Source organism: Penicillium psychrofluorescens (genome assembly GCF_964197705.1).
Source record: "Penicillium psychrofluorescens genome assembly, chromosome: 2".
Lineage (NCBI taxonomy): Eukaryota > Fungi > Ascomycota > Eurotiomycetes > Eurotiales > Aspergillaceae > Penicillium > Penicillium psychrofluorescens.
The window spans coordinates 2,497,973-2,516,593 of NC_133440.1; the positions used below are offsets into that span (position 1 = coordinate 2,497,973).

General features: G+C 49.9%; 7 protein-coding genes across 7 annotated transcripts; 3 read left to right on the forward strand and 4 right to left on the reverse strand.

Annotated features, from left to right (window-relative positions):
* Positions 1-217: 217 nt before the first annotated feature.
* PFLUO_LOCUS3140 (uncharacterized protein) lies at positions 218-1,609 on the forward strand (the record flags this gene model as incomplete). The annotated part of the gene is made up of 1 exon (XM_073780355.1): positions 218-1,609. One exon carries the CDS (start codon positions 218-220, stop codon positions 1,607-1,609), a length of 1,392 nt encoding a protein of 463 aa, XP_073637218.1.
* Positions 1,610-2,828: 1,219 nt separating this feature from the next.
* PFLUO_LOCUS3141 (uncharacterized protein) lies at positions 2,829-3,645 on the reverse strand (the record flags this gene model as incomplete). The annotated part of the gene is made up of 3 exons (XM_073780357.1): positions 2,829-2,900; positions 2,961-3,408; positions 3,461-3,645. The coding sequence occupies 3 exons, from the start codon at positions 3,643-3,645 to the stop codon at positions 2,829-2,831; spliced, it is 705 nt and encodes a 234-aa protein (XP_073637219.1).
* Positions 3,646-3,954: 309 nt separating this feature from the next.
* Positions 3,955-5,316, forward strand: PFLUO_LOCUS3142 (uncharacterized protein; the record flags this gene model as incomplete). Its single annotated transcript, XM_073780358.1, has 1 exon — positions 3,955-5,316. One exon carries the CDS (start codon positions 3,955-3,957, stop codon positions 5,314-5,316), a length of 1,362 nt encoding a protein of 453 aa, XP_073637220.1.
* A 215-nt stretch (positions 5,317-5,531) lies between these two features.
* On the reverse strand, positions 5,532-7,550 carry PFLUO_LOCUS3143 (uncharacterized protein; the record flags this gene model as incomplete). The annotated part of the gene is made up of 3 exons (XM_073780359.1): positions 5,532-5,995; positions 6,072-7,364; positions 7,430-7,550. The coding sequence occupies 3 exons, from the start codon at positions 7,548-7,550 to the stop codon at positions 5,532-5,534; spliced, it is 1,878 nt and encodes a 625-aa protein (XP_073637221.1).
* Positions 7,551-9,765: 2,215 nt separating this feature from the next.
* On the reverse strand, positions 9,766-11,582 carry PFLUO_LOCUS3144 (uncharacterized protein; the record flags this gene model as incomplete). Its single annotated transcript, XM_073780360.1, has 9 exons — positions 9,766-9,855; positions 9,913-10,028; positions 10,084-10,111; positions 10,179-10,376; positions 10,428-10,786; positions 10,842-11,173; positions 11,229-11,301; positions 11,353-11,366; positions 11,422-11,582. 9 exons carry the CDS (start codon positions 11,580-11,582, stop codon positions 9,766-9,768), a joined length of 1,371 nt encoding a protein of 456 aa, XP_073637222.1.
* Positions 11,583-12,620: 1,038 nt separating this feature from the next.
* PFLUO_LOCUS3145 (uncharacterized protein) lies at positions 12,621-15,207 on the reverse strand (the record flags this gene model as incomplete). The annotated part of the gene is made up of 5 exons (XM_073780361.1): positions 12,621-12,793; positions 12,854-13,431; positions 13,493-14,826; positions 14,882-14,975; positions 15,026-15,207. The coding sequence occupies 5 exons, from the start codon at positions 15,205-15,207 to the stop codon at positions 12,621-12,623; spliced, it is 2,361 nt and encodes a 786-aa protein (XP_073637223.1).
* Positions 15,208-15,567: 360 nt separating this feature from the next.
* On the forward strand, positions 15,568-16,591 carry PFLUO_LOCUS3146 (uncharacterized protein; the record flags this gene model as incomplete). The annotated part of the gene is made up of 2 exons (XM_073780362.1): positions 15,568-16,351; positions 16,413-16,591. The coding sequence occupies 2 exons, from the start codon at positions 15,568-15,570 to the stop codon at positions 16,589-16,591; spliced, it is 963 nt and encodes a 320-aa protein (XP_073637224.1).
* Between the last annotated feature and the right edge of the window lie 2,030 nt (positions 16,592-18,621).

An 18,621-nucleotide genomic window follows, 5' to 3' on the forward strand; every position in this document is an offset into this window, starting at 1 on the left:
ACGGGCGAGTTCGTTTGAGTCCACCTAAACCTGAACGAACTTTGCAGTCCGTGGGCCCGGTCCGCAGCGACGAAAGGTATTTAAACATTCCTAGGCAGAAGTCCGGATACAAGCGCTTATCGGAGAATACCCATTGATTCTAAACAGATTCACATTTTGACTCTGACAAAAAGGCAATCATTCCAACGAGCCTAGAACTATCGGACAAAGATTTGCAATGCCGGCTCCAATCAGACAGTGGCCTGCCTGGGCTGAGTACATCCACGAGAGCGAGAAGGTAGCTGCGGATCCTGAGTTCTTGGCTGTCAAGAAAGCTATCATTGCAGATTACGGCGCTGAAGCTCTTCGCAAAAGTTGGATCAAGGTGTGCAGGGACCTGCAGAAAATTACCGACGAAATAGCGGAAAAGGGCAATAATATTATACCGGTGTTCGACACTGCACAGATCATCGATCAAGGGTTTACTGACGCCCAACGGGACGAAATAAGGCGTATCGGCACGTTCGTTTGTAGAGAGACCGTTCCGGAAGAGGACACAAATAAACTCTACAACGACCTCAAGCATTTTGTCGACGACAACAAAGGGTCCATCCAAGGCTGGCCAAAGGAGAGCCCATCCATGCTCATCCTGTACAATTCGCCATCCCAGAACGCCCTCCGTTCTCACCCCAACCATCTCAAACTACAGCGTAAGCTGAATGAGCTGTGGCACGACTCAACAGGTGAGAGCAGCTCAGATCCTCTCGTCTACCTGGACGGTATTCGCGACCGCGCTCCAGGACAACCATTCCTCGGCTTGGGCCCCCATGTTGACGCCGGCAGCCTCTGTCGCTGGGCGGACCCAACATACCGGAAAGTGTACGAGAGCATTTTCTCTGGAGAACCAGAACACTTTGATCCCTATGACTTGAGTGTGCGCAAAGAAGCCAATCAGACCTTGTACGAGGGCATGGCGCACTCGAAGGTGCTGCGTACATTCCAAGGCTGGACTGCCCTCACACCTACGGCTCCGCGGGAAGGGACCATTATGTTCTATCCAAACGTCAAAACCGTCATGGCTTACATACTGTTGCGGCCATTCTTCAGACCGCCGGTGGACCAGGAGGCGGACATCATGGATGCTGAAAAGTGGACGATCGATGACTCGACAGGCTGGTTTCCGGGGACTTTCAAAGCAGAGAGCCAGCGCCTCAGCCGGTTTTCGCATCCTCATCTCAGGTTGGAGGAGTGCTTAGTGTACGCCCCGCCGGTTAAGGCAGGAGATACTGTTTGGTGGCACTGTGATGTGAGTTTCTGCCTTTATGTCTTGTTGAACAAGTTCGCTAATCTAGGGGTTTTTGTTCTGCATAAGCTCTGTCATGCTGTGGACACGGAACACCTAGGAAAGAATAACGCATCCGTGGCGTTCATAGCCTCATGCCCGACGACGCAGATCAATAAAGACTACGTCAAGATGCAGCTCATTCGCACACTCGAGGGTCGCCCGGCCCCAGACTACTCGGAAGGTAATGATCTCGACGAGACCAAGTTGAACGGATATGTCGGGTTGGATGGGCTTGGTACAGATGCTCGCAGAGCATTCGGCTTTCATCTTTTAGAAGTATCTTAAGGTCGAAGGGGCATCCGATGAATGTATAGCAAAATTACATCGTGTTTATAACCAAATCACTGTTGTCAAGTCTATCTCGAAGGATCGTAGCTGCGTACTTTGCAACGGCGTTCCATTGTTGCACCTCCTCCAGCAGGCGGAGGGCACCGCGGACCGCTTCGTAATATTCCTCCGCGTCGGTCACCCTGTCGGTTCGACATTCACTGAGAAGAAGAATAGCAGAGACAAAAATATGGTAGGATAGGGCCCTGCACTTGTGAGTACTCATTCAGAGAAACATGCAAGAGGGTGTAAATACCATTGTTTTCGCATGGAAGCCGGTTGGTCCCAATTGCGGTTAATCCAAATAACGCTAATTGCTGAGTTTACACTCACCGATCTTGCCCAACTATACTGATCAGGGTACAACAACCACTGTGCTTGCATTGTACGATGGATTCGGAGGCGCAGATGAAGAAGGACCAATGTGAGGTCGTAGCGCTGCCACCTAATCCAAGGGTGCGCAAGTTCAAGCTGCTGCAAATCTTCATCTTCGATATCGCTGTCCGGCTGAAGAAGGCGAGGGAGGCCGTCAATCACTTCTGCCAACTCCTCATCGACCGTTTTGACGGCCTGTACTGTCTCTTCAAGGGATCCAGAGCCTGACCTAATGATGGCACGGAAGCGATAAACGACGGCTGCCGTTCTTGCCATGAAAATGTGATAGTATACATGGTAATTTGCAGGGTCGTCTTCCCCGGTTTCTGGTAAGCTGGCTGACGGAAGGGGCACGTCAAAGTCAATATCGTCAATTTCTGGAGGCCGATATGGTAGAGCCAACCTAGCCATCGCATGTCAGTCACTTGAGTCCATACCAACTGAGCGACATTGCAGGTCGCGAATGATCAATTACCATTCACAAATAACAAGCGTCCACCATAACCGGTGCTGGCCTTCTGCACTCAAACATGAAGCAGCTGCATTTGAAAAAGGGGTGTTCAGTCCGATTCTCCGCCCTATTCGTAGGGCAGAGCTCCACATGTGCTGACCAAGTTCCACATCTCCCCAGTTGTTGAAGCACATTCCAAGAACCGCTATGGCTTGAACCGTATGGATGCGAGAAACCCTCATGAAATCGGCGCGATATAATGAAAATATAGCCGCATCGTACCACATACGAGACGTTCTCTGGCGGTCGAAACCTAACCCATCGTCAGTTCAGATACGAACTCAACAATTATCAGAACAAAGTTTCACCTTCTGAGAGCAGTACGCTGTTTACTTCATCATCGCCCATCATCAGAATTGCTGCCTGTCAGATCACTCAGCGTTTCAGTTATAACCTCAAAGCCAGTAGATATGGGGTAGTTACACTAAGAACACTAAAATAAACAGCCATCCATGATGGATCGGCTTTCTCGAGTGCCAGGCCCCGTCCCACGGCGATGATGAAGGCAGTGCACTCTTCTTGGAAACGAGGATATTCGACGGCGTAATGCACCCATGAGTTCCATGTCTTGTCATACGCAATGAGCTGTTCACTACACGCAGAGCTCGGTAATGCGACATCATCCCAGGTGGAGACACTGGACCCTGCGATTGTCGATGCAGCAGAAAGGCTCTCCCATAATCTCTCCTCTAGACCTTCATCGTCATGCTCGACACTGCGCACACGTCTCGGCCGTACCGGAGCTGATTTGGAAGCACCCAGATTCTTGGTCCAGCGTTCATTCTCTGTTTGAATGGCCTCGACTTCTTGTCGCAGACGCTGGTTCTCGTGGCTTAGCTCCACGTACGTAGGTTTATCCTCATCCTTCCATCTATGGAAGACGTAAGAAGTTTGGTCATCTTGATCTTAACCAGATGACGTACGTTGTTACTTCTCCCCGCACAATAACCATCTCTCTAACGCAAGCGTCCGCCTCGCCTCGTTTGATGCATCTTGAGCACGGCACCACTTTATCGCATTTGACCTTGCGAGAGGCACAGGATCGGCAGCTGCGGGGCGCCCGCTGTGTCGTCCTCGGGTGATTGTCCAATGATCGGGACTGGGACATTGGAATGATGAATCCAGGCTTTTTCGACAGGCATTGGAGAGAGATTCCAGGCTAGTTCTCTGCTGTGGGGATCAAGGTCACGCGTGGCACGTGCTGTCTCCAAGACGGGAAGGTACGGCGGATTGCGATAGACGATGTGAGGTAAGACTCGGCCGAGCTCACCCGACCTTTCAGAAACCCGTCTGACAATCGGTCTGACTAACATCTCCAACGTCTTTGAATCAAGTCAGATACATGAAATCCGAGGAATCCCATTGTTATAGCTTCAGATAAATCTCAACTTACGCACGGGCTTGACGTGGCATCACGATGTCTTCAACTCTCGTGTTCCAAGGCGCTGTCATCTTTTCCGCGGACAGTGAGAATCTTGAGATGCTCGAGAATGCCACCCTTATCGTTACGGATGGTTGCATAAGTGCTTTCTATAAATCTCCAGACCAAATCCCCGCCGATGCAATCCCACAAGACGGGCAGATCAAGCGCTTACTCCCGGGAGAGTTCTTAATTCCCGGCTTCGTGGACACACACAACCATGCCCCACAATGGCCGATGCGAGGACTTGGCCAGGGCCTTCATATCCTGGACTGGCTGAGTGAGATAACGTTCCCCATTGAAGCCCGGTTTGCCGACTCGGCCTACGCCTCGAGAATTTACGAGCAAACCGTCGACGACTTTTTGCGCCAAGGAATCACGACCGCCTCGTATTACGGTTCACGACACGCGGATGCAACGAAGATCTTGGCTAAAATGTGCCACAAAAAGGGACAGCGGGCGTTTGTGGGCAAGTGTAATATGGATAGGAATGCACCGGACTACATCCGCGAGGCGACCGCGTCTCTTTCCCTGCAAGAAACGGAGGAGTGCATCCAGTACATTCGCAGTCTGCCTGACTGCGCTAGCCCTAACAATGCTCTGGTGAAGCCAGTCGTAACCCCGAGATTCGCTATCTCGTGTACGCCGGAGCTCCTCCAGGGACTAGGAAATGTTGTCAACCGCGATGACACTCTGGCTATTCAAACGCATTTTAACGAGGCAGCGCAGGAGATAGACGCGACCAAGGAGCTTTTCCCTCAGTTCGGTGGAAGTGAGGCGGACTTATATGAGAGTTATGGGCTGTTGAATCGGCGGAGTATCCTCGCTCACTGCACCATCATGACAGACTACGAAAAAGATCGAGTTCACGGGCTGCAATGCGGTGTCGCACATTGTCCGATCGCCAACATGACAGTGGGTGGCGGCTTCATGGTCGCTCCGGTGCGAGATTTTCTACGACGTGGCATCAAGGTTGGACTGGGGACAGACAGCGGCGGCGGCTGGGCGTCGGGGATGCTGTCTGTGATTCGACAGGCGATGATCGCATCAAACGCTCGCGAGGCCATGTCGGAAGGGAAGGACAAAGCGCTCTCACTGGAGGAGGTGTTCTATCTGGCAACGTTGGGCGGCTGCAAGGTTCTGTGCCTCGAGGACAAGATTGGGAGTTTCGAAGTAGGGAAGGAGTTCGACGCTGTTTGGGTGAGAACAACAACGCGCTTGGAGTCAGCGATGACACCACGGGAAGAGGGCGACTCGCTAAGGAGAATCTTTGAAAAGTACATCATGACGGGCGACGATCGCAACGTAGCGAATGTCTATGTACGAGGACGAAGAGTGGCGGGAACTGACGAACAATGAATGCATTTATCAGGGCGACCTATTCACTGTCTCGAATTTGCAGATGTTCGAAAATCATTATCTGAATTTTGTAAATCAGATGCTGGTACTCGCATTGATATGTCACTGACAGTCATTTCCTCTATAGCTGTGTATGCCTTTGGTTGACACTGTTTACAACTGTTGAATAATTATATTTAAAGAAACTGCGCACTAATCTTCATAGAGGAGTAAGACTATAGATTTGCGTGTACCACTGACTCACTTGCATGATCTTGCTTGATCATATCGCTCAGCTTGTAAGCCATGGCCCCAATAGTGGCAGTGGGATGTCCGCTTATTTGCTCTGGGAAGACACTAGCATCCATAACTCGCAGACCCTTGACACCATGAACGCGGCAATCCAAGTCCACCACGCTGTCGCTGGACGCGATACCCATGCGTGCCGAGCCAACCGGGTGATAGAGCGTGAAAGCCTTCTCCTTCATGAAGCGAATAAGATCCTCATCTGAGATGTTGTCGATATTGCTGCTTGAGTATGGCCACCAATAGGAAGAGACATCGTCATCGGTTGGAACAACCTCAAGGAACCGTTGAAAAGCTGGGCTGCGGACGATTTTCAAACAGACTCGCAGGCCCGTCAAGAGTACTTTTTGATCGTTGTTGCCGTCGTCGGAAAAGTACCGTGGGTCGATGAGTGCTAGAATCATTACTTAATATACTCTTTTCTCTCAAGAAAAGTGAAGGGGAGGAGGAAAAGGAAGAAGAAAACTCACGCGCGTCAAAAGTGTCCCGGCTACGCAGCGTAACTGTACCGCTACTCAGCGGCCGAAGACCGATCGGCACAATACTGAAGACACTATTGCCATCGACTGGGGGCTCTTCGCCGTGGTGGACGAATGCTACTGGAGCTCCGATGATCTCCAAATCTGGTCCAACCCCACCAGATGAGTTATCTTTTAGAACACTGCGTAATGACCCGGCGAACTTCTCGTCAGTTGATCGGATAAACGCAGCGGCCTCGCCGACATTGCTGGTGAGCGGCCCACTGCCAAGAACGAGCCACTGGAGAAGAGCTGGCAGGGCCTTGATATTGCTTGCAAGATAGTCGAGCGTTTTTCCTGCCTTTGCCTTGCAGATCACCGGCGTCGTGCAGAGGTGATCTTTCAAGTTGTGGCCTACCGCAGCATTATCCACGAGTACGGGGATTCCATGTTTCTTGAGCTCATCGGCTGGTCCGATTCCGCTTAACATCAATGTTTGAGGAGTGTTGACCGCTCCGCCAGAGAGAATGACCTCTTTCCGGGCATGGACTTCAAAGCGTTCCCCGCCCCGTTTGGTTTGAAACTCGACACCAATAGCCAATGGGGTTTGCGAGGTTAGACGGTCAAATAGCACACGGGTGACATGGGCATGGCAGGCAACGTAGAGGTTCGGTCGTTGCATTACGCTCGGTGGCAGATACGCCGTAGCGAACGAAGAACGCTGGCCCTTCGAATCGATGAATGTTTGAAACCGAGTAACACCGAGGGAGCCATCTGGACAATTAATATCGGACTGAGGAGGAATTCCTATTTCTTGACAGGCCGGTAGAAACCCCTGGTCAACTATCTCGGATAGCCATGAGTAACCCGTTTGCCACTCTCCCGAAGATCCGCGGTGTTGAGTGTCAATGGCCGGACGATCAGAGTTGGGAGTGAATTTCTCCATGCGTCGTAGGTATGGTGCGAGGTCATCATAGGCCCATCGCTTGCACCCATGCACAGTTGCCCACTCGTCAAAGTCAGACTTCGAGCAATGGTGGTACATCATGGCATTAAGAGAAGTAGAGCCTCCAATTATGCGCCCTCGAGGCCAATACAACGCCCGCGAGGCAAGCCCGGGTTGCTCAACGGTAGAATAATCCCAGTCATGCTCGGTGTGAAAGAGCTTTGGAAACATAAGTGGCACCTTGGATTCTAATACTTTAGTATTGTCTCCGCCTGCCTCGAGCAACAGCACGGAGACGGATTTGTCTTCAGAGAGCTTGCTGGCAAGGACGCAGCCCGCGGCGCCGGCGCCCACGATCACTTGTACACAAGTCAGGTAGGCCGCTTGGAATAAAAATGGTAGTTCTGAATTGCCAAAGACATACCATAGTCATAGCCACTGAGGACGCGTTTGGCGGTAGAAAAGGTCACTGGCGCGCCCGTTTGAAGTTGCGGGGTCGCGTAATGAAGCGGGTTATGCAATGGGTTTCGATTTCGTCGAGACATCATGGAGGAGGGGTAAACGGATGGATAATTAGTGATGGTTCTCCTTTGCTTCTTATATTTATTCTTTCGGCTACCAACTTTGCCGATCCCAGTTTCCCCGCAATCCACATCCACATGCTTTCCTGGGGTAAGCTGCCCGAGGCTTTCGGAACCCTTGCATACTCGCACTCTATTCTACGAAGAAAGTATAGAATTAGGACAAAATCAAGCCGTCACTCGTTCTTTTCGCGGCCGGAGCCGCTACGGGCGTCCGCTCGGTTCATTACGTACTGACATCCATATGCGGCCACGAAACGGAAGTTCCGCCCCCTAAATTGTTGGGCATCCCTAGAACTTTGGTCGATTCCATTGTTGAAAGCATGGGTACAGCCAATATTATTTACAAAGCAGGATTTCTTTGTTTTCTTCGTTCTGGAAATAATTTCTTGGTCAAGAGCCATCGCGTCGTGGAATGCGGTACAATTGGCTCTAGCATGGAGCCCCATTGATTGGTCAATTTAACCGACTTTCGCAGAGATGTTTAGACTCCGGCATCCGGAGTCTAAACATAAAGGCCGGGTTTTGGAGGCGGACCGGACTGCCATGCGATGCAAATGTTCATGGGATATTATTATTGTATAAAGACCGACCCGGGTCTATCGTTCTCTATTTATCTCGGTCTCCTTATTGAAAATATTCTACAATGGCTCCAGATTCTAGAGTACCGGTTGCTCTCGTAGGGGGTGGTACAATTGCCCCCCTCCATGCGAAATATCTCACGCTTTCGCCAACCTGCTGTCTCGTTGCTCTCATTGATCCTTTTGAGCCCGGAAAGATACTGGCTTCGAGCCCGAGTGTCCCTCATTCCGAATCTGTTACCGCACTGCTCGCTTCACCGGTCGATAACCCGGATGGATACATCATCTGTGTTCCCTCCAGTCTGCATGTGAAAGTTGCCACGGAAGTGATCATTTGTGCTTCCCCTAAAGCCATTCTTATTGAGAAGCCGATCGTTACAGAATCGCAATCAGCAACGGAACTACTCGAACTCGCGCGGGAAAAGTCAATGCCAAATTCTTGTGGGTCACCATCCGGTCCCACCCGTCTATTGTCGCGTCCAGAAAGGCAATTCAGGATGGCAGTATTGGAAAAATCAGCTGCGTGTCATGTATCTGGGTCACCAAAAAGAACCCCGGGTATTTCGACCTGGCAGCTTGGCGCTCTTCTCGATCGGCCGGGGCGGGCCGGTCTGGACCAATTTGATTCATGACATTGATATGGTGCACTAGCTGACCGGCTCGCGCATTACACAGATCTGGTCCGTTCGGTCAACCCGTCGTAGAGAACACCCAGAATCTCCTGCCCCGGACCTTGTTGAAGAGGGAGCAGCAGTCATGGCCCAGTTTGAGGATGGAGTGGTCGGTAACTTTCTTCTAAGTGATAATAGTGTCAGTCCATTCAATTGGGAATCAGCAGCCGGAAACAACCCATCGTGCCCAAAGGCGAGTCCCCCGGTTGAATGTTATCGTGTTTTCGGGTCCAAAGGAACTGTAAGTGGCCCTTATGTAACTGTCTGGCCGTACACCCCAGGGCAAGCCGAGCAGTTGGGCCTGGAGGAGGGATGGAACATCCCAATCTCGTGTGAACTGATAGAGCCCCCAGAGGGGATCCCATATCAGAATCAGATGGGGCACTTCTCAAAGGTAATCCAAGGCCTGGAAGATCCAATTTGTTCCGGTAAAGATGGAATTGCAACTGTAAAGGTATATGAGGCTGTTATTCAAGCCTTGGATCGGAATGATGAGATGCCTGTCGCTATCTAGCAGATAATGAAGTTATCGGAAGGTAAAGCGATATGGACAATTACGGACGTATATCATACTTTGAATTTGCTCTATGGGATCACATTTTGCTTTTGATGGCAGACCATTAGTTAGTAACCATGGACCGTGAAACCATCGCGTCGATGTGCGTATTGCTGGGTTTTCGAAACAAGGCAGCCGTAAGTACCTTGAATAGTATCTGAACAGATAAATGGGGTAAACGATGTACGATGTACGATGTTGAAATAAATAGAAGAAATATGTCCTATGGGCCACATGAGAACGAACGCATAAGCTAAGCGAATATATGCAGAAGAATTCCACGCTCAACTCCTAATCAAACAAATCTAATAAAGACAAAGTATATGCATATAGTACCATAAAATCTGAACATAAGCATATTCAGAGGGAAATCACGAATTTATGTTGTTCGCGCAGGAAAAGCTGTTGCTAGACGCGTCATCGTGGATTGCTTTGCCGGAGACGTAGAGACCTAGACCGCACTGTAGCAGTTCTATCAGCAAATGTTATCTAACAATTGGTTTTGAGAAAGAGCTTACCATAGTGGCACCAATGCAGACGATGGTCACATTCAGGATGGTAAGACAAATCTTCCGGGGAGAGGAGAACCACCGACCCCGGTTGATATGCAGCCAGTAAACGCCACCAAGACCGTCTAAAGCAATCATTAGTTTGACTCGGTGAGATCATAAAGAGTGTCCCAAACTTACAGCTAAACCAACTCGCGAAAAGAGAACTCTGTAAAGTAGAAGGCGTCAGTCAGCTAAAAGCTTTGTCAAGAGGGAATTTAGCAAGGAAAACTCACAATCAGGCTGAGGAGGTCACTGAAGACAGGAATGGCATCGGCAATGATCCAGGCGATAACCCAGCAGGTCACACCGATAGCAATCCAGGAGCCAACCGCAACAAAATCACGCTTGTGCATGCGGTCAGTGCCACGGAAGATTCGGACGTAGATGTACTTGAGACCGATGTGGCCGTTTACAACACCAGCTCCAACAATCTGCACCACGTTAGTTGCTTTGAACCGGTGAAGTGCAGATTACACACATACCGTGGGAATGGCAATTCCATATGCCACCTTGGCGAGGAGTGGACCAGCAGATCCCAGAGCAGGAGATTTCACAGCCTGACCAGCGTAGTAGTAAATCACCACAGCGGCAACTGTATAGAACACAATTTCAAAGATCTGCAACATTGCCAGAGCCTTAGGGAAGTCTCTCGGCTCCCTCATTTCTGCCAAAAGACCGAAGAAGGCCACATGGGCGCAGTACGCAAAGACAATGTTTGTAACTGCACCGAAAGCTTTGAACAGGCTAGTGTCGATGGTGGCTTGAAGAGTAGTGTATCCGTGATCCTGGACACCGACACCAACCATGGTAATAATGACTGCAGTCAAGATACTCACAAATGCTAGAATGGACAATCAGCAAATGATCCAAGGCATTTCGAATCGTTAACAACGTACATGTGCAAGATATGTACGTCATGTTCTTCATAGTCCGCGGGAGAGAGCAGGCCAGGCAGATGATAAATCCAACCGTGGTGAAGACCATCGTGCAGGTGCCATGCTCAGTGATAGTGTTCATCATGACACTGAAAGTGAGAATGTGACTTCCCATGATGAAAATCGAGAACAAGATCTGGCCGAATCCGAAGAGCTCGCGTCCAAAGGTACCCATCAGAATTTCACCAGCATCTGCCAGGTTCTGAACGTGAGGATAAGCTTGATGAAACTGGCCGATAACGTAGCCAGTGTACGTGGCGAGGATACCCAGCCCAATAATGAGAATAATAGCCCTGAATCATATCAGTTTACATGTATCTCCAGGATGACTGTGGCGACGAAACTCACGGGACGAGACCCAGCTCCGCCAGAGTGGCAGGCAACGACAAGACACCCAGAGACACAGATTCAGCAATCATGACTAGATTGGTCAGTTACACCAATATTTACCCAGAAATTGGTTTTGACATACACATTCCAGTTTGCCTAGAAAGAAACTGTCAGCTTCCTGTGGCGACGAAGATGGATTCTGGAAACATACCACCACTCCATAGTCTTGTACTTGACCTCTGCATTCTCTTCATTACCGAATGCGTCAACATATTGAGGATTGAAGTCATGCTTCTCATCAAGAGACTTCTCGTTATATAGGGAACCCGAGTCGATCGGATCGGGTTGCGGAGTAACTCCCTCAATGATCATTTTGAATGGATTACTGGTTTAGCAGGTGATTGGTGATAGTTCCGGGGGAGCAGGAAGAAAGAAAGAGAAGAGAAGAAGGGAAGACAAAGGCAATTGTATGTGTGAAGAAAATTCCAATGTGGAGCTCAAAGCCGCATTACTCAACCGAGACGCCCCCCGCGACCGGTGCTCTTTTGGGGAAGGCTTGGGGAAGAATTCTGGGGCCCGGAATTTCTGGAAGCCCCCGGGTAGCCGGCTTATCAGTGGCAAGTCAATTTCTATTGCATATTTCTATTATGGAGTCCGAAACGTGGTGCATGGTTTTCGTCGCGATATACAGTACAGGACCAAAGTGCAAGATCTGCAAATTTAGGGTGTCTCGGTCCACTTCCAGGCGCAATAGTGGATCGTTCCCTGAGCTAGCTCCACTCTATTTAGCCATTCGCCAATCATAGGCTCGGCTCTTAGCTAACAGAAATCCCGATTGCCATGGCGGTCCGACGTTAGCCGGTTCGATTGGTCCCCGAGAGCGCTCAACATCTTTCTAGTCTCGGGCGCCAAGGATAACGCGCCGTTGATCGTGTGCTAAATTAACCCCGTTGAGGTGCTTGGGCTCAAAAATAAGGATGCAAGGGCGTGGGCCATTCGAAACAAGATGTAAGAGGCAAGTCGGGTGGCCATTCAAACTCCTGAGCCCTGGATCAAACCCACGGAAAACTTCGGCGTGAGATTATGTAAAACTCTCGGGTTCGCCACCAATGCGAAAATTTTAGTCAAGGTTCAGAGGAGTGTCCACTGGGTATCCGGCAGTATGCGGACTCCGTGCCTGGCATGATCATAGTCCCCGGATGTCAGGCACCACAGGGTCTGCACGATATGATGTATAGCTCTCGGAGATCGTCTATGAAGTCATCCAATATTTTTTAAAACTACTTCCACTTATTATTTACGTTTTACATATGAAAGTTATGTATCGGACTTTTGGAATTTCGCTCGCTGAACAGAACTGCCAATTGTAAAGGAAATCATTTTTCCAAAGAAAAAATTTGGAATGTATGTCTACAGCAATGCTGAGCGCAGCAACGCCTCCATCTCTCGGAGAGATTGGGGTTTTGATGTGACACTCGACATCAAATAAAGGACATTTCCCAATACCCGAGAATGAACGTTGAACTGGTCGCCTCCGGTGGCGAGTTTCTGCTGAAGGCCCTTGGAAGCCGTGGAAGTGTATCCTGTATGATGATCATCAGCAGTTGTAGAGAATAAGGTCCCAACAAGGAAGGAAAACGAACCACCACCATGCACATCACGTAGTGCTATTACAAGAACGGTCCCAAGAGCGAACACGCTCTCTACTGTCTCCGCACAAGAAAGATCCTTGAGCAAGCCCTGGGACCAAACGCTCCACACATTTGGAACCGCACCAGACTCTGGTGGCTGTACTTTAGCGCCCCAATCGGCTCGGTAGCCATCCCAAGAACCATCGGTGTCCAGCTGGGCCATGGCCCGCAGAGAGTCGACGGCAACAGTACAGCCGACGGCGTGCGCAGTGTAGCTATGGCCGTGAAGAAGGGCATCACTCTTCTCCGGACTAGAGAACGCTTCAAATATTTCCTGGCTAGCAACTGTTGTGCAGAGCGGGATGAGCCCGCCCGTGAGAAGCTTGGCGTTCACTGCTACGTCTGCGTGAACACCCAGGAAAGATGCAGATGATCGGCGTCCGAGGCGATACAGGCCCGTGAAGACCTCATCGAAAATGACGGGAAGACCGGACCAAGACGGAGACTGTTTGGGGGAGACGCTATTAGATGTGAAGAGCTCAGGATTGTCACGGACAACCTCATTCAGACATCGCTGGAACAAAGGATCGCTATAGAAGTTATTGATCAGTATCCCTGTGGAAAGTAAAATCTTCCAAGTCCGGCACGTACCAGAAAAGCATTCCACCCGCTCCTAGAAGAACAGGTTCGAGTATCAAAGCACCAAACTTCATTCCCTGGCGCTTAACCAGATCCTCGATGGTACAGTAGATATAATCTCTATAGCGTCGTCCAGAGTCGGAATTGACACGCTGATCCAGATCGAAGACTGCACCCAGAGAATCAAACTCGACATCGGAACCGAGTTCCTTTTGAAGGCTAGTTGGAACCTCAACCTTCCATTTGCCCTGAACCATTTTCACCAGGGGAAAGTCAAACCAGTGGCCCCGGCCGCGGTACCACTCGACTTTCTTGTTGAATGTTGACGGCTCCGAGCAATCCATCACACCAATAGTATCACCGTGATAACTGCCCTTGAGGCCCAGAATACTGATTTGCTCTTGACTGGCATCCCAGCCATACCGCTCGCAGGCCGCGCGCAGACCCATCTTCACGGCGACCTCCATCCCTGTGCTTCCGTTGTCCGTGTAAAAGACCTTAGTGAACCGAGGGTTTCCAATTGTTTTCAGCAGTTTATCCGCAAGTGAGAGGGCGGGCTCATGCACAGCCCCTGCAAACATGACATGTCCGTATCGCCCGGCTGCGTATGCCGCGGACAAAGACAGCTCGGGATTACCATGGCCTAGACCTTGGGTCCACCACGATGCCGACCCATCAAATGTCGGTTGCAGCTCGCTCTCGTTTGCTATGGTGCGGTCTGAGCGGAATGTTTGGAAGTAATCATCGTGTGCAGAATCAATGACGGTAATGTCCTTGGCGGCCATGCCTTGATGTTGAGTGAAAGGGTACCAAATTAGATCCTGGGCTCGATCGGCCATCTCCTCAAGACGTTGGACACGATCGGTGTTCCTCTTTGACATATCTTCGAGCAGTCGTAAAATATCTGACTCTTGTGAGACTCGCTGGTAGTAAGTCGCCATAGCCTCTTCATCTCTCTTTTGCGAATCGACATCTTGGGGGAAAGGCCGCGCAGGAGGTGCAGGCAAAGGAACCAGCGGAATGCTTTTATTGTTGAAAAACTCACGAAGGTACTCGTGATTCTTGTAGTAGTCATCTCGGAATAATAGGACCGATTGAACATCATAGCCACGGAGTAGAAGGGACTCGTAGGCGGAGATAGAACAGGAGATACCACCTAGCCGCGCATCGGCAACGAGGACAATTGGCAGCCTGAGAGGTCGATACAAGTCGGCTTGCGAGTTGCCATTGGGACCGGGGGAATGCACTCCGCCAGCCGTTTCGACCAAAGCAAAGTCGATATCCGACTGAGCCCAGCCTGTCAGGGTCTTGTGAATAGATGCGAGCAAGTCGTCATCTCGTGGGATCTGAAAAACAAAAAAATTCAGACTGATTTCACATAGATAGTTCGTAATGACTCACGGTCTTTTGTCGAGCCGCAATGTGTGGACTGACGGGCTCGTCGAATTGGTACAAACACTTGGTCAGAGTCCCAGCTCCAAAGCGCTTCAAGTGCCTGCAATTGATGTTAGCGACCATTTTATGTCGGCATTGTTCGTGACCTACTGATCATCCGCGTCATCCAATGGCCCTGTCGACACCGGCTTAAGGAACGCGGCCTGTTGTTTTTGTCGCTGAACGGCATTGCACAACACGGTGGAAACAATCGTCTTGCCTACGTCAGTGTTGGCGCCATAGACCTGATGGGCACGCAAGGAACGCCAGAGTGCTGCTCCGACTGGTGCCATGATGTTCTCTAGGGTGTTGTTGGTGTTGAGTGCTCCAGACAGGTACTCCGGACTCCCGACCGCTTTGGGTTTACCGACGGGGAACTTTGATTGGCATGAACGAATCACCTTGTTTTCGCGACTCCACAACCCTTGACTTCCACCGAGGTTGAGGAAAGAATCGTTGAGCGCCCCAACAATGGAATGTATCGGAGCCCTCCCGGCCAAAGGTCTGAATATGCACTTGTTTGGTTAATGGTGACCGACTTTTCTGCCAATCGTGTCGGACTTCCATTAGATTAAAGCGTGGGCAGATCGCGCCGGCATCCAGGCACACCTGCCAAAAAAAATCACAGTTGTCGGTCAAGCAGCGTTGGCGCAATGGATCCTCGATCATCTCCGAGCCGCAGGACGTCACTAGTCGACACCTTTACGGGTGCGCTGGCACGACGCGAGGCCAAGTCTGCCCGTCGCAGGCTCACCGTGCTTCCGCAATCGGCCGCGGATTTCTCCTCTAATGACTTTCTCTCCCTTTCAACATCAACAGCATATCGCGAACGCTTTCTAGCTCATTTAAAAGACACCCCGTCATCGTTTCCTTTCGCAAGCGGAGGCTCTCGATTATTGGACGGCAACTCAGCCTATGCGGAGGAGCTTGAGAAATTCGTGGCCGTGTTCCATGAAGCCCCAACTGCGCTATTGTTCAATTCCGGCTATGATGCCAATGTTGGTGTACTCTCCAGCATTCCACAACCTGGCGATCTGATTTTATACGATGAGCTCATCCATGCCAGCGCTCACGAAGGCATGCGACTGTCACGGGCGGGAAGTCGAATGCCATTTTCACACAGTTCGCCAACCAGTCTGAGAGATGCTCTTCAGTCCCAGATCGTGGCAGACCAGCGGATCCGCGATGGTACTCGCAACGTCTTCATAGTCATTGAATCCATCTACAGTATGGATGGGGACGTAGCTCCGATCAAGGAGTTCATCAGCGCAGTCGATGAGCTTTTGCCCAACGAAAATGGATATTTCATTGTCGACGAAGCACATGCGACCGGTGTCTTTGGACCACGCGGGACGGGTGTCGTGCAAGAGCTCGGTGTCCAGGACCGTATGTTCATTCGAGTGCACACATTTGGCAAAGCTCTTGCGAGCCATGGCGGTATGATTTTCGCTCGCTTGATTTCGATCCACGACATCTCTAACTACGTATCCCCTTGCAGCCATGGTCCTCTGCGGACCAGAAACCAGAGACTATCTGATCAATTACGCTCGAAGCCTGATATACACCACCGCCTTGGGATTTCCGTTTCTGGCATCCATCCGTGCCGCTTATGACCTTCTGTCCGAAGGGGAAACTAGCCAGGTAGGCTTGCCGCTTGCTTTCACGAACTCGCAATGATACCTCTTTTACTCGCTACTGACATGGTCCAGCTACAATCCCGTCTTCGAGATCTGATTCGTCACCTTCATCAACGTTTGAATGACCTACACATTGGAAAATCGATCTTCTTTGAGATTGACCATTTCCCAACGTCGCCCATATTCTCTCTTCGGACTTCGGCACCACGAGAACTGGCCAGTTTCTGTCAAGAGAAGGGTTTTATTGTCCGCGCGATAATGCCACCTACAATACCCGTGGGAAAAGAACGAGTTCGAGTGTGTTTGCATTCTGGGAACACTAAAGAGCAAGTCGATGGTTTGGTGCGAACAGTTCAGTCATGGTTGGACCGGAGCTTCGCAGAAATGAAAGCTAAACTATAATACCCTACTGGAATAACAATTTCCGCGTCAAGATTCAAGTATTATACAGCATTTGCGACATTCCAGGGTAGATGGGTGGATATTAATGCCTAATATCTGAGGCACTCAGGCAACGTACGCTCGGCATCTCGTATTACCCCTCCTCCTCAGTTAGCTGCTCTCACAGTCCTTGACAACTTCTCGACACGTCCAAATATTTCCTGGGTGAAGATGAACCTGCTCGATCTCCCCAGAGAAATAATCTTTATGATCGCTGAAGAATTAGACAAGAAAGAAATTCTGCAACTCGTATGCATGAACCAGTATCTACATGGTCTGCTTCTTTTGGAAATCCTCTACAAGCGAAACGTTAAATCCGGCGCATCGGCGCTATTATGGTGTGCAGAAAAAGGCGTTGAGTCAACTGCTCGGCAACTATTATTATTGGGCGCGAATGTCAATGTTCGGAATAGCAATTATTCTCAGACACCATTAATTCTCGCCGTTCGAAAAAGCCATTACGCCATAGTTGAGCTACTCCTGGAGTGTAAAGCCGATGTGAATTTATTTGAAACCTCCAACGCTACCGCCTTGCATTCTGCGGCAGAGAATGGCGATGAAAAGATGGTGCACATCCTTCTCCGACATGGGGCCGATATCAATTCGACAAATTACTTCGCCCAGACGCCTCTTTGTCTGGCCGCATATGAAGGCCATTGTGGAATAATCAACATTCTTCTTGATCATGGTGCGATTATGGGGTTTCCTAACCTTGAAAAAGACCATTTAGCCTATGAATGTTGGTTTTCCCCACTTCATGCAGCAGTTGAGGTATCTGAGGGAGGTGATAAAAGCACGGCTGCGCTGGAGCTACTTATAAGCCGTGGTGCCGATGTGAATATGTTGGATGGAAGTGGAGAAACTGCGTTACATTGGGCTGCATCATTCGGTGCCAATGCCATGATTCAGGCTCTCCTTGAGCATGGAGCCGATGTAAACCGTCCAAATCTTGACGGTAATACGGCATTGCATATTGCAGCAGAGAATACGGAACAAGTGGATACGATCCGAATTCTTCTGGATCGAGGTGCTGACTGGAGACTCACAACTATGGTTGGCTTTACCCCTCTCCAAGTTGCTAAGGATTGTGGCCACGAGGATAACGTGAGGTTATTTGAGCAACACGTTGCTTCCGTTGATTCTCTCTCAGCAGATGAATCGCAAACAAATAATGTATCATGATGCCCTAATTCTGCAGTGTGATCGCGTGTCCTCTTTTTCCTCATGTTAAACAGTGAGTTCTTTGTACGACCTACTCTTTCTCCCTTCGGACATTAAGGTCTCTCAAGTTCTGATTCATTTTCCTTGTTAGAAACTACCGTCTTGGTACTAGTGACGTTTATCTTGCGTTCAAGGTCTTCACTTAGGAAAGTCGGCTGGGGCGAGAACTATATATGTATATTCTTCTTCAATTGGAGAATGGGGAAGCAAAGGACCGTCTAAACGCACCAGCCGGCTAGCTATTCGCAGCATATCAAAAACATTGTATAGTAGTTCTAGTTAATTTTCTAATCTCCGGGTAAACATTGCTTCTCAATGCAATAATTGTCTTGATGGTTCGTCCTAATCAATAGACACATGATGCAGTAATCGCAGCCCTCCATAACCTTCGCATCTCCAGTCTCCAGC